At 38.8% G+C, this 11,447-nt stretch overlaps 1 protein-coding gene across 1 annotated transcript; it reads right to left on the reverse strand.

The window, feature by feature from the left end:
* Window positions 1-744: 744 nt before the first annotated feature.
* On the reverse strand, window positions 745-10,548 carry cdk8 (cyclin dependent kinase 8). Its single transcript, XM_061713186.1, has 13 exons — window positions 10,094-10,548; window positions 7,379-7,454; window positions 7,003-7,113; window positions 6,250-6,390; window positions 5,657-5,714; window positions 5,434-5,565; window positions 5,207-5,350; window positions 4,367-4,436; window positions 4,112-4,184; window positions 3,908-4,005; window positions 3,651-3,729; window positions 3,299-3,457; window positions 745-1,760 (listed from the first exon to the last, which is right to left on the reverse strand). Exons 1-13 carry the CDS (start codon window positions 10,219-10,221, stop codon window positions 1,635-1,637), a joined length of 1,395 nt encoding a protein of 464 aa, XP_061569170.1. The 5' UTR covers window positions 10,222-10,548; the 3' UTR covers window positions 745-1,634.
* Window positions 10,549-11,447: the final 899 nt, after the last annotated feature.

Consider the following 11,447-nt stretch of genomic DNA (forward strand, 5'->3'; position numbering starts at 1 on the left):
TGAGATAGGTTTTTTAGCTTCTCGTGAGGCAAGGCCCTGCTTTGAATCCTTTTTCTATTTCATAATTAAACAAATGCTTTCAGCGGTTAACAGACCTGGACTACAGGCAAGCCACTTTAGTATCAAAGATCTTTTACAATAGAACCATGCAGTTATACGTGAAGTGTGGTTTTGACATTGTACCGCTGAAATAGAAACGGACTTAGTTTAAAGATTTAGATTGTCTGGATGCCAGCAGATATTTTGCCACACTGAATACGCCATTTAGCATTAATGCTACCTTCAAATATGCAAGTCATATGCACTAATGCACTTACATGCCATCAAAGATGCATATTTTTGATCTGTGCATTGATTACAAGCTGGACAGTTTCTCTCCTCTTGAGCATAGATAACTCACTAACAATGACTCAAAAAAGTTATGAAATAATTTAAGAGATAATAGTAATGGACCTCGTTTCTTTTATTATCTGTTCATGTAAGATTGAAAGGTACCTTTGTTTTATTAATTTGTGCCCGAGGACCTAAAGGCCACTGAATTCAATTTAAATGCCTTTCCCCTTGATTAAAAACCTCTCCAGAAATACTCTTCTAATAATATGTATTGTAAATGGTGAAATCATTTAAATTCTTAAAAATTTTAAACCAAGAAATATAATTCTTAAAAATATCAAGTATAAATTTCAATGCCATTTGCTTCGAGAAAATGTTGCTTTTACACAGACACTCAAAATATCAAGAAAATTATTGTTTTCATTTTTATTGTCAGGATACTTGCTTCATGTAAAATATTTCAGTACAATACAGTACAATGCATGTTCCATCTGCCATCCTCCATGCCACTGATTGGTTGTGTCATCATGTTGTAAGGCTTACCCACAGCTATAGCTGATAAGTGCTCAACTCACGCAAGGTGCTATTCCACTCTTGCCAAGAAAAAAAACAACATGAAAACAGATTAAATTATAAACTACTATTCTTTTTTTTTTGTCCTCTTATAAACCCTCAACGCTGCAGCTGTAGAGGCTCCGCATCCTCCTAGCATGCTTCACAGCAGCTCAGTTCAGTCCTCAGCTGATGCCCTCGTGGGACCATATACACAAAATAAACAGAAAGACGGACAGGAGGACAGACGGACCGGGAATCTGTCAACGCTGGCAGTCATATAGCAGCTTTCAGTCTCATCCAAGCTCTGACGGGAAGAGGTGAACTGGCTGGGATTGGGGTGTAGGAGGAAACAGGTGAACCAGACGAGGGGAGGGGATGACAAAACAGATAAGCGTCTGTGCTCCAATCTAAGCCATAGTCTTGAGTATGAGTAATGGAAGCAGTTTGGATTCAATCATGTGGCCTTTCTTTTCATCCTCCCAACTTGTGTTTCACCTATCAGGCTTTGCTCTATGTCATGTCTCTAATACTGGGGTCTTGGTGTGTTATCTGGAACAGGTGAAGACTGTCTAAGGCCTATCACAGTCTCAGAGAACGTGCTCTCTGTGGGGCGGGGCAGGGTGGTTGGTGGGAAGGTTGTTGCCTTGGACATCCCCACATCCCTCAGTACATTCATTCAGGTGGGCATGGTGAGGGCTGTGTGTGTGTGTATCTAGAAATGCAGGTGTGTGTTGAAGGGCTGTGCTTCAGTAGCGATGAGTCTGGTGAGAGTACTGGGGTGGCTGTTGGGAGGTAGAGGAGTATCCCATGCTGCTTTGGGGCAGTGATGTGCTTGGTCCAGGGTTCTGGTAGGCAGCATGCGGATTGGATCGCTGCAATGATAAAGAAAGAAAGAAAAAAGGATTTTAGATCATGTATAAGTTTACTTTTTTTAATTTTACTTAATGAATGAATCCACATCCCAATGCTCTAGTACTGAGCGTAAAACTGCAGGAATGGTCTCTTGGACAGCTCAATAAACTAAAAATATGATAAAAGAGACTACAAGGTTATCTATGAGGGGACATTATATTGTTCCAGCAAAAAATGGTCAGTTATAAAAATCACTACAAAGGGTCACTGTAGAAGGTTACAACTGTTAGCCGGGATTACCTTCTACAGCATTCTGCATTGAATGGAACTTGGAAAAGAAATCCCTGTATTGTGTAGACGATGTGCAGTGTAGCTCATTATAGTTTGCAATGTATGCAACATTCATCTTTGCACAATCAGCTCCAGGGGCTCCAGATTTGTCCACAGCACACAGTCGGCCTCTTTTATCAGTTGGTTCAGTTCCTTTAAGCCACTGCCTCAACAGATGATTTCAGATAAAACTGCACTCTCCATCACAGACTTCTAGATATGCAACATCTTCCTGCAACCAATGATGGACCTAAACTTCCTTAAGAAGAAGAGAGCTCTATCCCTTCTTGTAGGCGGCATTGGAGGTCCTGATCCTCAAAAGGGCTAGCAACTATGTCGAAATAAGAATGACCATGCTGATGTTTTCCACAGTACCGTAACCTTTGCCTGGCAGTTTCTCAGTTTCTCACCTAAATAGCAATTTCCCTGAGCAATGTCACACCGTACAAGACCATGCTTTAATGACGAGGGTCATAGGATTTGGGATATGTACAGTTTTTTGGGGTGATGAATCAGTTTTGGAGGAAGAGCCATTACTGGAGCTGGGATGTATAAGCAGGAAGCAGATGGAATTTAAGAAGAAAAAAAAAAAAGACGTTATTTTTCCAACAGTAGTGATTTTTTAAGCTGGACTGAGTCCACCTTAAAGCATCTGAGCAAGAGAAAACGTGTTCAGGGCCAGCTTGCTGCCAGAGTGGGGGTTAGATAAATAATAGAAATAATCACAATGGATGTTTTGGAATATGGCATTTTGCACACGTCCAAACATCCTTATTTAGTTTGTTGTAATGGAATTTCGCTTTGACCGTCACACAAACTAAGCTGCCTTCATCTACAACAGTTTGTCAGATATCAATAGCTTGAACAACCCAACCACTAAATTCATCCTAATTTTGACATTTTGATGTCCGTGTCTGACGACTTCTGTGACATTTCGAACCTGGTAATGTTTTTAAGATGATCAGGCCATAGCCAACTTAAAAAACCTTGAATATATTCCAACTAGACTTCTTTAATTGATATTTCAATATGTTTCACCTCTTGTCTGACAGGCATCTTCTACAGTTCTAGCTGACTGGTGGGGTGTTTCAGGCCTATAAGCTGTTGTAGACCCAATCAGTCCCAAGAAGGACTAATTGGGTTTGGCAGCATCATAAAAAGTGGATGAATGCACAGGCAGGGTGCCATTATGGTACAGAAGAAGTAGATGCATAAAAGGCAAAGTTACCTGGTACTCTGAGGTCATGATGAGGCCACCTGAGGTAGTGGTGGGTGGGACAACGCGTACTTTTTTCAGAGGAGGACCCTGGGCATGGCTGTTGTCCTGGTTGCCAGTGTGCCCCGCCCCATTTGTGTGGTTGTTTCCCTGTTGCTGCTGCTGGTTCTTCTACAAGGTCAAGGGATATAAGACTGTGCATTTGTACTTTGAATTGTTGTTATACATTGTTTGTGTAGAAAATAATTGATTGTTTAACTCTATTGTGCAATTTACTAGTGTTTCCGTTTATTTCCCAAAAGGTACATAAACAACCATGCTGAATAAAAGCAAAGAAACAGTAATCAGCACAATGATATTTTACTTTATCTGCCTTGTCCTCTGGCTCCTCCTCTGTCAAAAACTCTCTCTTGGGGTAAGGAATCTGACACCCTGCAAACACACTAGAGAAAGAGAGAAGTCTGTCATCTACAAGCATTTATTCTCATGACTCGGATCTGATTAGCCAAAAGAGCTTTTCATGAGGTCCCTCAATCATATGAGTCCAGTTATGAACTCAAGAGATAAACTGATACAAAAACAACAAACACTGGATGCATGTACGAGTTTGCAGTGACTCACTCAGAAGTGGGTAAAGGTTCCTCTAAAAAGTAGGGGTCCTGCATTGCCTGTTCGGATGTGATTCTACGGATGGGGTCCATGGTCAAAAGCTTTTGCAGCTACAATGAAATGTAACAGTTTAATTCTCAAACAAGAAGCCACCACAGATGTACAAGTGAAGCCAAATCCATGCAAGGAATCCATTACTGAGTTAGTTCAACTCACCAAGTGGAATGCTTTACTGTCTGGCTTAACTTTATGTTTTTCCATGTACTTTATAAGGCTGCAATTTGTGTATCTGTTCAAAAAATAAGGAGACAATTATCTTACAATGTCTTGCATGCAATTACAGAGTTAATTTGTAATTCACTAAGAATTTTTCAAATATTCATAATGCCTTTTAATCAGCGAAAATGCTTTGCTTTGATTCTGATTTAGATATTTAAAATAAACTGCTACAAAAGCTCTCTGCAGACTCACGTATTCCTTCTAAAGTCTTTCATCAGCGTGGAGTGTTCTGGCATTTTTTTGATGTCCTCCCAGTCTTTATCTGTCAAATGAGGAAAAGACAGCATTACACCACAGTACACACTCCCTCCCTTCAAGAAAAGTTAATTTGGGTTGTAGTTGTGGAATAAAATTGATCAAGTATAAATGCTCAAGATATGCACACAGAAACTCAGTCTCAAAAGAGAAGAGCACAGGGAATTTTCTAACTTACATTTTCAATGCAACTTCAAAAATAAATTCATTACTTAATCCAAGTGATTAAAAAAGGGATTTGCAAGCTTTTAAAGTTTCAAATAAATTAGATCTTAACTTTTTATTAATAAAACTCAGCATGACATTTATGCAAATAGATATGAAAATGCCCCATTTTCTACAGAATAATAAATAAAAATATAAAAGCCCTCAAATCGTTGCATTGCAAAAATGCATTGCCCAACTAGGACAGCAGATATGACGGGGGGGAAATGCATTTCAGGAGCAGTTTAAGTGAACTGGAAAATACAGGTCTAAATCTAGGGCTTCAAGCAAAAGTGTCTGCGATTGTGACTTGTTTCAAGGATGGAGTTTGTGGTTTGGCGTTCACAGACAACACATTTCTGAATTATAGAGGGAAGTCAAAACCAAGGAAATCATTTGCTTCAGCCAAGAACAGAAAATGATAACCCCTTTGTAGTATTTTTGTTCCCCATAAAAAGGCATCATGGTCATTTCAACAATTTGAGATGATAGATAGTTATTAACATCATTAATGTATACAACCCCCCTTTCCTAAATATTAAGATAAAAAGTCTGATGAGAGAGGAATCTCACCAGCAGGGAAGCCCATGACATTAAAGATGCGATCCAGTTGGTCGTGGTGGTAAGGATTGCTAGTCTTAATGTCCTCCTGGCGACAGTGGAATATGGGTTCAGACGTAAGCAGCTCCGCAAAAATGCAGCCAATCGCCCAGATGTCTGAGGGGAAAGCAGAGAGCAGTTACCTAAACTGTCGCTCAGAAATCAGTGAAACGGACTGTAGATGTTGCGCCAAGTCTCACCGATGGCTTTGGTGTAGTGCCGAGCTCCCAGCAGCAGTTCAGGTGCTCTGTACCAGAAAGTGACTACCACAGGGTCAAGATCGGCTAAAGGCTTCAGCGGTGAATTGAAGAGACGAGCAAACCCCATGTCCGCTGCATAATAGCAGTGTCAGTCAATAAAATAAATGCAAACCTTAAAGAACACATCTGGGAAAAAAAAATAAAAATGAAGCATGATACATACCAATCTTTACTCTACCCCTCTCAGGCCCTTCTCCCATCACTAAAATGTTAGCTGGTTTCTGATGGCAAAAAACATACAAACAATGGTTTCTTAATCAACATATGTTGGAGGAACTCTTCAGGGAAGCAGGCTTTTTTTTGGCTTAAATGATTATTTTCAGCACTGCGTGTCAATTAAAATCTAAAAACTATAAATTGCTGCCCTCTAGTGGACAAAAAGCTTCATTGAACCCTAGTATGCAGAACAAATAACAATTCCAGCTGTTAATAAATATATATATATATATATATATATATATATATATATATATATATTACTATTTTTTTTAATAATAAACCTTAAACCAAACAAAGTAAATATATTGTATTATCATGAATTAGTTAGATCACACAATCTTGTCAACTCAGGTATGTTAACAAATCACAAAGTGTTGGATTAATTAACATGCAAAACATTTAAAATCAGAGTTAAGACAAACACTGCTCTGTAGGCCTTCCACATCGCTTTCAGTCTCCTGAAACTGTTCTACCTTGTTTTCCTTTTTAGCTAAACACTCCACTTTTCTCTCTGCTCCCCAACCCTAATCCTCTTACAAGGTCTCTGTGGAGGACCCAGTTGGCATGGAGGTAATGGATGCCATCCAGAATCTGGTAGAGCAAAGACTTGACCATTCCTCTAGGCAGCTGAAGTGGCTTCTTGTTGGCCTTGGATGCTCTGTGAAACTTTATAATGTGCTATGGGAAACAATAGTCAAGACAAAACAACAGTCAGTGTCATCTGAATGTACATTTCCTTTCCTACACACCTGGCCACCAACGTAAGTTTGGTACAGGAAAGATGGATATGGCTGATGTTTAGGCATCTGTTTCCACTTCTTTGGAAGGAGAATGCGAATGTTGGAGCTGTGGCGGAAAATGGTATTTAACCACTCTGATATTCTGCCAGTTGTAACTGCCAACTGTAATGGAGCAGGGGTTTCACGACCAAATGTGCAGTACTCCTTGGTATGTGTCTGTGTTTTAATGATACTTAGCAGTGCATAATTAGCACCATTTTCAGTCTCGTTCCTCATAACTGACAGAATTTGGTGCAATTATGCATCTATAAAAGGACACTATTTTAAAAGACATGCAGAAAATACAGAATAATGATCTACTATATATGACCTAACGAAATTAAGAGTATTTCTTGGATATTGCATGGAAATTTGTGGCTCAAACATGCATTGAAAAAAATGCTTGAAGTGCTTTATGCAAAAAGTATACCAATAAACTCTATTTAATTGTGGTATCGTAACATGTTTGATAAGTTGTGTTTTGTAGCCACGGTGTGTATTTGCTTTTTACCCAGAGATCATGCTCCGCATAATCAAATAGTAGCCATACTTTACGGTCCGCGTGTGACAGAAAAACCTTCTGCAGTGAGATAACATTTGGGTGCTTCAGCTCCCGCAGCAACTGTAACACATGAATCCATTCAGAGAGTTACAAAGTGTTCCCAAGGAGAAAAGTATGAATGACAATAATACAAGCCGATTGAAAGTGGTTAAAGTATGGAAACATTCGGAATAACTAGTGCTCATGAATATAAGCACAATAGACAACAAATACAATGAATACAACAAAAGAGTCTTAAGAATACTCCAAAATACTCTGATTGTTTTCAAATGAAGGAAAAATGTGCTATTTCCAAACGAAACACAATAATAAAACGTGTTCTTACTGCAATCTCTCTGCAGGCTGACATGGAGATGCCAGTGCCTTCAATCTGCTTGAGGGCGTAGTCCTTATCGTCCTTCCTACACACACACAGAGGCAAGACAACATCAAAACCAGACCAGACTGCAGGCAGAAACAGAAATAAAGGGGGGCACTTGGCAGCTGGCACAGGGACTTTGAGAAGAGGCTGAGTTGCATTACCTCCAGATTTGTGTAATCAAGCTCACCTCTGAGGCTCAAAACAATAGAGGGGGAGAGGAAGCAGGCCCTGTCTGGCAGCTGGTGAGGGACAAACAGAGCAAAGGGACTGGCTCTCACTTGAATGAATTGGTTACCAGCCCTCCCTCTCCCTGGCCTAAATCATCTCATAAACCAATGCTTTGTCCCTCCTCAGGACTTTGCCAAATACTGCAGCACAATTTGACTCGGAGAAACTCATAAACAGCTGCAATACAAACATCTTTAAATACTTCAGGGCTGTTTTTCTCTGTGGTTGCTGCTGTCACTATTGCCCAGGCTGTGATAATGGCCCTTGTATGGGTCTGGTAGCTCACACTCTCCCCATCTTTGGTCTGGACATGGCTAAGATTCTTACAGGAATCCCAATGGGAAGAACAGTAGACTCAGAAAGGAAGGTGTGGAGGTGTCTTGACAAGCTTGCGTTAAACTTTCCATAATTGTACTTCACATCAATTTTTCTAAAAGGCCCAACTACACGTTAACAAAAATACAATTATTTTACAGAAAAATACAAGTATTAGTTTAAATAAGGACAAAAATATCATAAATTAACTTAAAACATAAACTTGTATATTGCACGGTATTTAGTTAATTTTCAGTGTGTCAATTATTTTACTCTAATTTTGGCTGAACTGCCATTTCAGATTTACATTTTTAACATAAATGTAGATAAAGGCAATTCCCTCCTGTGGTGGAGTTTTCACATTATGCTCCAACTCTTATCAAAAGTACACATGGAGACGCATGGTATAATGTAATGTTTTAAAAAATATATCATTGAACATAACAAGAAAAAATCTTCTTCTTAAACTGCAAAGTTTAAACAATAGGAGATTATCAACTTCCCATCATCACAATATCCTACAATTAACTACATTAACGGAAGCATCATCAGCTAGAAATACCACTCACGGAATTAAAAACTGTTACTCTCACAATGTTTTTTATGTAGAAATCTCTGCATAATCAACACTTAATAACTGTAAACTTCACCATATTTCCCAAACCCTGAGACTACCTCAATAACACCCTCAGAATAACAACAAACTGCTTATTTAAACCAAATCTCCAGCACATTTGAATTAAAAACTAACCCGAACAATACTGAGCAGATGTTATTATGAATAGCCATCATAAAACCCACACACACAGGGTATTCCAAGTGATTGCATAGCCGTATAAAAGTGTACTTGTAAATTATTAAAGCTACCACCTGAGACCATCAACAGGTGCACACGCAAGTGCTAAAATCTTACAATTACCACATCACAAGAAGGGATATAAAGTGTGATACATATTCACAATGTAACAACACAGTCTCTATGCAGGAGAGAGGGGAGGTGGAAAGGTTCAATCACATAAAGTCCATGGGCCAGGGCCCAAAATTTCACTTGTTAGTACCACTCAAGGTGACCAAACTTACTTATGATTTTTGAACATATCCATGTCTATAGATGATATTTTGGTATGATAACCCTTCCTGAGTGGCAGCTGGATCATAGTTATCAGCTCATGAAGTTACCCACCCCCTTCAGAAAATTAAATTTTAGATGCTGGTGCATATCCTGGTTTAGACTCCTGTACAGGATATCTGTCAATGTTTCACAATATTGTCTTTGGTATCATTTTAAATGGGACCTTTTAAGCATTCATTCAAGCTAAAATGTGAATCTTTCTGACCAACATAGAGGTCACTGCAGCTCTTTAAACTATAAACAACACACATTTTTACACCATTTTCGCCTAAATGATATACTATCTTTTAGCCCTGTGTCTTCTAGGAACAACAGAGACATAAAATACAAAAACTGGAATACTTAAAGGACAATAAGGATTCAGGAAATGTATAATATACCCCTACTATATTGTTGTTACCGGTCAATGTGAGCCTTAAACTAGAAGAGCATCATTAGGCTCCTATGAAACTATAAACAGCCACTACTAGGCTAATGTCACAAACTGGTCTTTATCATGCAAATACACGACATAAAGGACATAACAATGAGATAAGGAACCAGCTTAGTTTTATAAACAACATTAGAACACAAAATACAAAAAAAAACTGGAATACTCACAGGACCATAAGGATTCAGGAAATGTATAATTCACCCAATTTAGAATCATCAATTAACCTGAAGGGGGTGGGTAATTTCATGAGCTGATAACTATGATACAGCTGCCACTCAGGAAGGGTTATCTTACCAAAATATCATCTATAGACATGGATCTTTTCAAAAATCATAAGTAAGTTTGGTCACCTTGAGTGGTGCTGATATCTGGTCTGGCCCATGGACTAATATGCCAGAGCTACACAAAGCCTCGTAGCATCGCAACAGTGGAGCCACTTTCAACCCTCTAATCTTTCAGTGTATTAAATTTGCAGCTGAAATCCTCATCCGCAAGCTGTGTTGAAGGGAAAAAAGTCATTTAAATGTGTTTAGGAGAGGGGGCCTGCAGGCCCTGCTGGTCAACAACTCACCCATCTTTTCTCTTCGCCTTGTACACATGACCGTAGGTGCCTCTTCCCACTTTGCATCCCTCGTACTCAAACAGGTCCTCCACACGCTCCCTTTCGCCGGTCAGCTTCACTTTAAAATCATAGTCCATTTTTCACCTCAATTTAGGCTAGATATGTGCGCCCTTTCCTTTTTTTTTTCTTTAAAAGCGTCGCTTGGGAGGCAACTCGGCTCGTCCGACCAGCTCGGTTTGGTATTTCAGCTAGTTTCCTTGCCCAGCGTGGCCCTTTTCCTCCTTCAGCCCAGCTTCCACATCGAGTTTGCGGGTCGACTTTACTGTTGTGAGAGGGATGCGCGGTGCTCGTGGATGGCCCGAGTGGAAAAGAGCTGGAATATTTGTATTTCTTTCTGTTGTTGCTGCGTTTCTCTCAGCCGGTGTCTGCTCCAGAGAGACGCACTTCAGTCCGTAACGACGTCGTATTCCGGCGCAGCGTTGTCGTAAAACGTCGCGCAGTCAGACAGACCTGCAGCAGAGAAGGAGACAGCAGAGAGTAGAAGGACTCCACCACGTGGAAACCTGGAAATCTGAGCTCTGCTGTTTTATTTTTTATGTTTTTTGTTTTATGTTTTATGTTTATTAAGGATCCCCATTAGCCGACGCACAAACGCCAGGCTAGTCTTCCTGGGGTCCTATTTAAAAAGTACAATATAAACAACAATACACAATAACATACAATTCCAGTTACAAAACATACACAGATCCAATTGCAATTAAAAAGAGAAGAAAAGAAGACCTGACTGTAAGTTTGATAAAAAAAAAAAAAACTTTTTAGATGATTTGATTGAGAAAAATTACAAATGAAAATGAAGAGAAGGATCATTTGGATCACAGAGATTATACTCATTCACTAATCCTATTGTATGAATCTGACAATACTTACAAAGTCAAACGATTGCCTTAAATTTCTAAGAGTAAACAATAAATAAAATAAAAACATGAAAAACACACTGCAATTTCTATCTTTAGATTAGATTAGATTTATTTATTGTACCCTTGGGTAAATTTGGTTTACAGTGAATGATTCCTCATACTCTCTATCTCTCGTAATTATATATATTTTCTACATTTTTTTACCCCTTCCCTGCATGTGTGTATATAAAATATACATATAAACTCTTTGTTTATATGTATATTTTATATATATATATATATATATATATATATATATAGTTTATATACATATAAACTCTTTGTTTATTTTTGCTGATAAACAAAGAGTTTCCCCATTGAGGGAGAAATAAAGGATTATCTTATTATGTTATCTATCTATCTATCTATCTATCTATCTATCTATCTATCTATCTATCTATCTATCT

Source organism: Cololabis saira, chromosome 22, assembly GCF_033807715.1.
Source record: "Cololabis saira isolate AMF1-May2022 chromosome 22, fColSai1.1, whole genome shotgun sequence".
Taxonomy (NCBI): domain Eukaryota; kingdom Metazoa; phylum Chordata; class Actinopteri; order Beloniformes; family Belonidae; genus Cololabis; species Cololabis saira.

Excerpts from the sequence above, each read along its gene's own strand:
- cdk8 (XM_061713186.1), bottom strand. The coding sequence starts at position 10,221 with ATGGACTATGATTTTAAAGTGAAGCTGACCGGCGAAAGGGAGCGTGTG. Across the intron at positions 6,391-7,002 it reads ATGCGGAGCATGATCTCTGG|CACATTATAAAGTTTCACAG; the intron begins GTAAAAAGCAAA and ends TGTTTCCCATAG. Across the intron at positions 5,351-5,433 it reads GCACTACACCAAAGCCATCG|ACATCTGGGCGATTGGCTGC; the intron begins GTGAGACTTGGC and ends CTTTCCCCTCAG.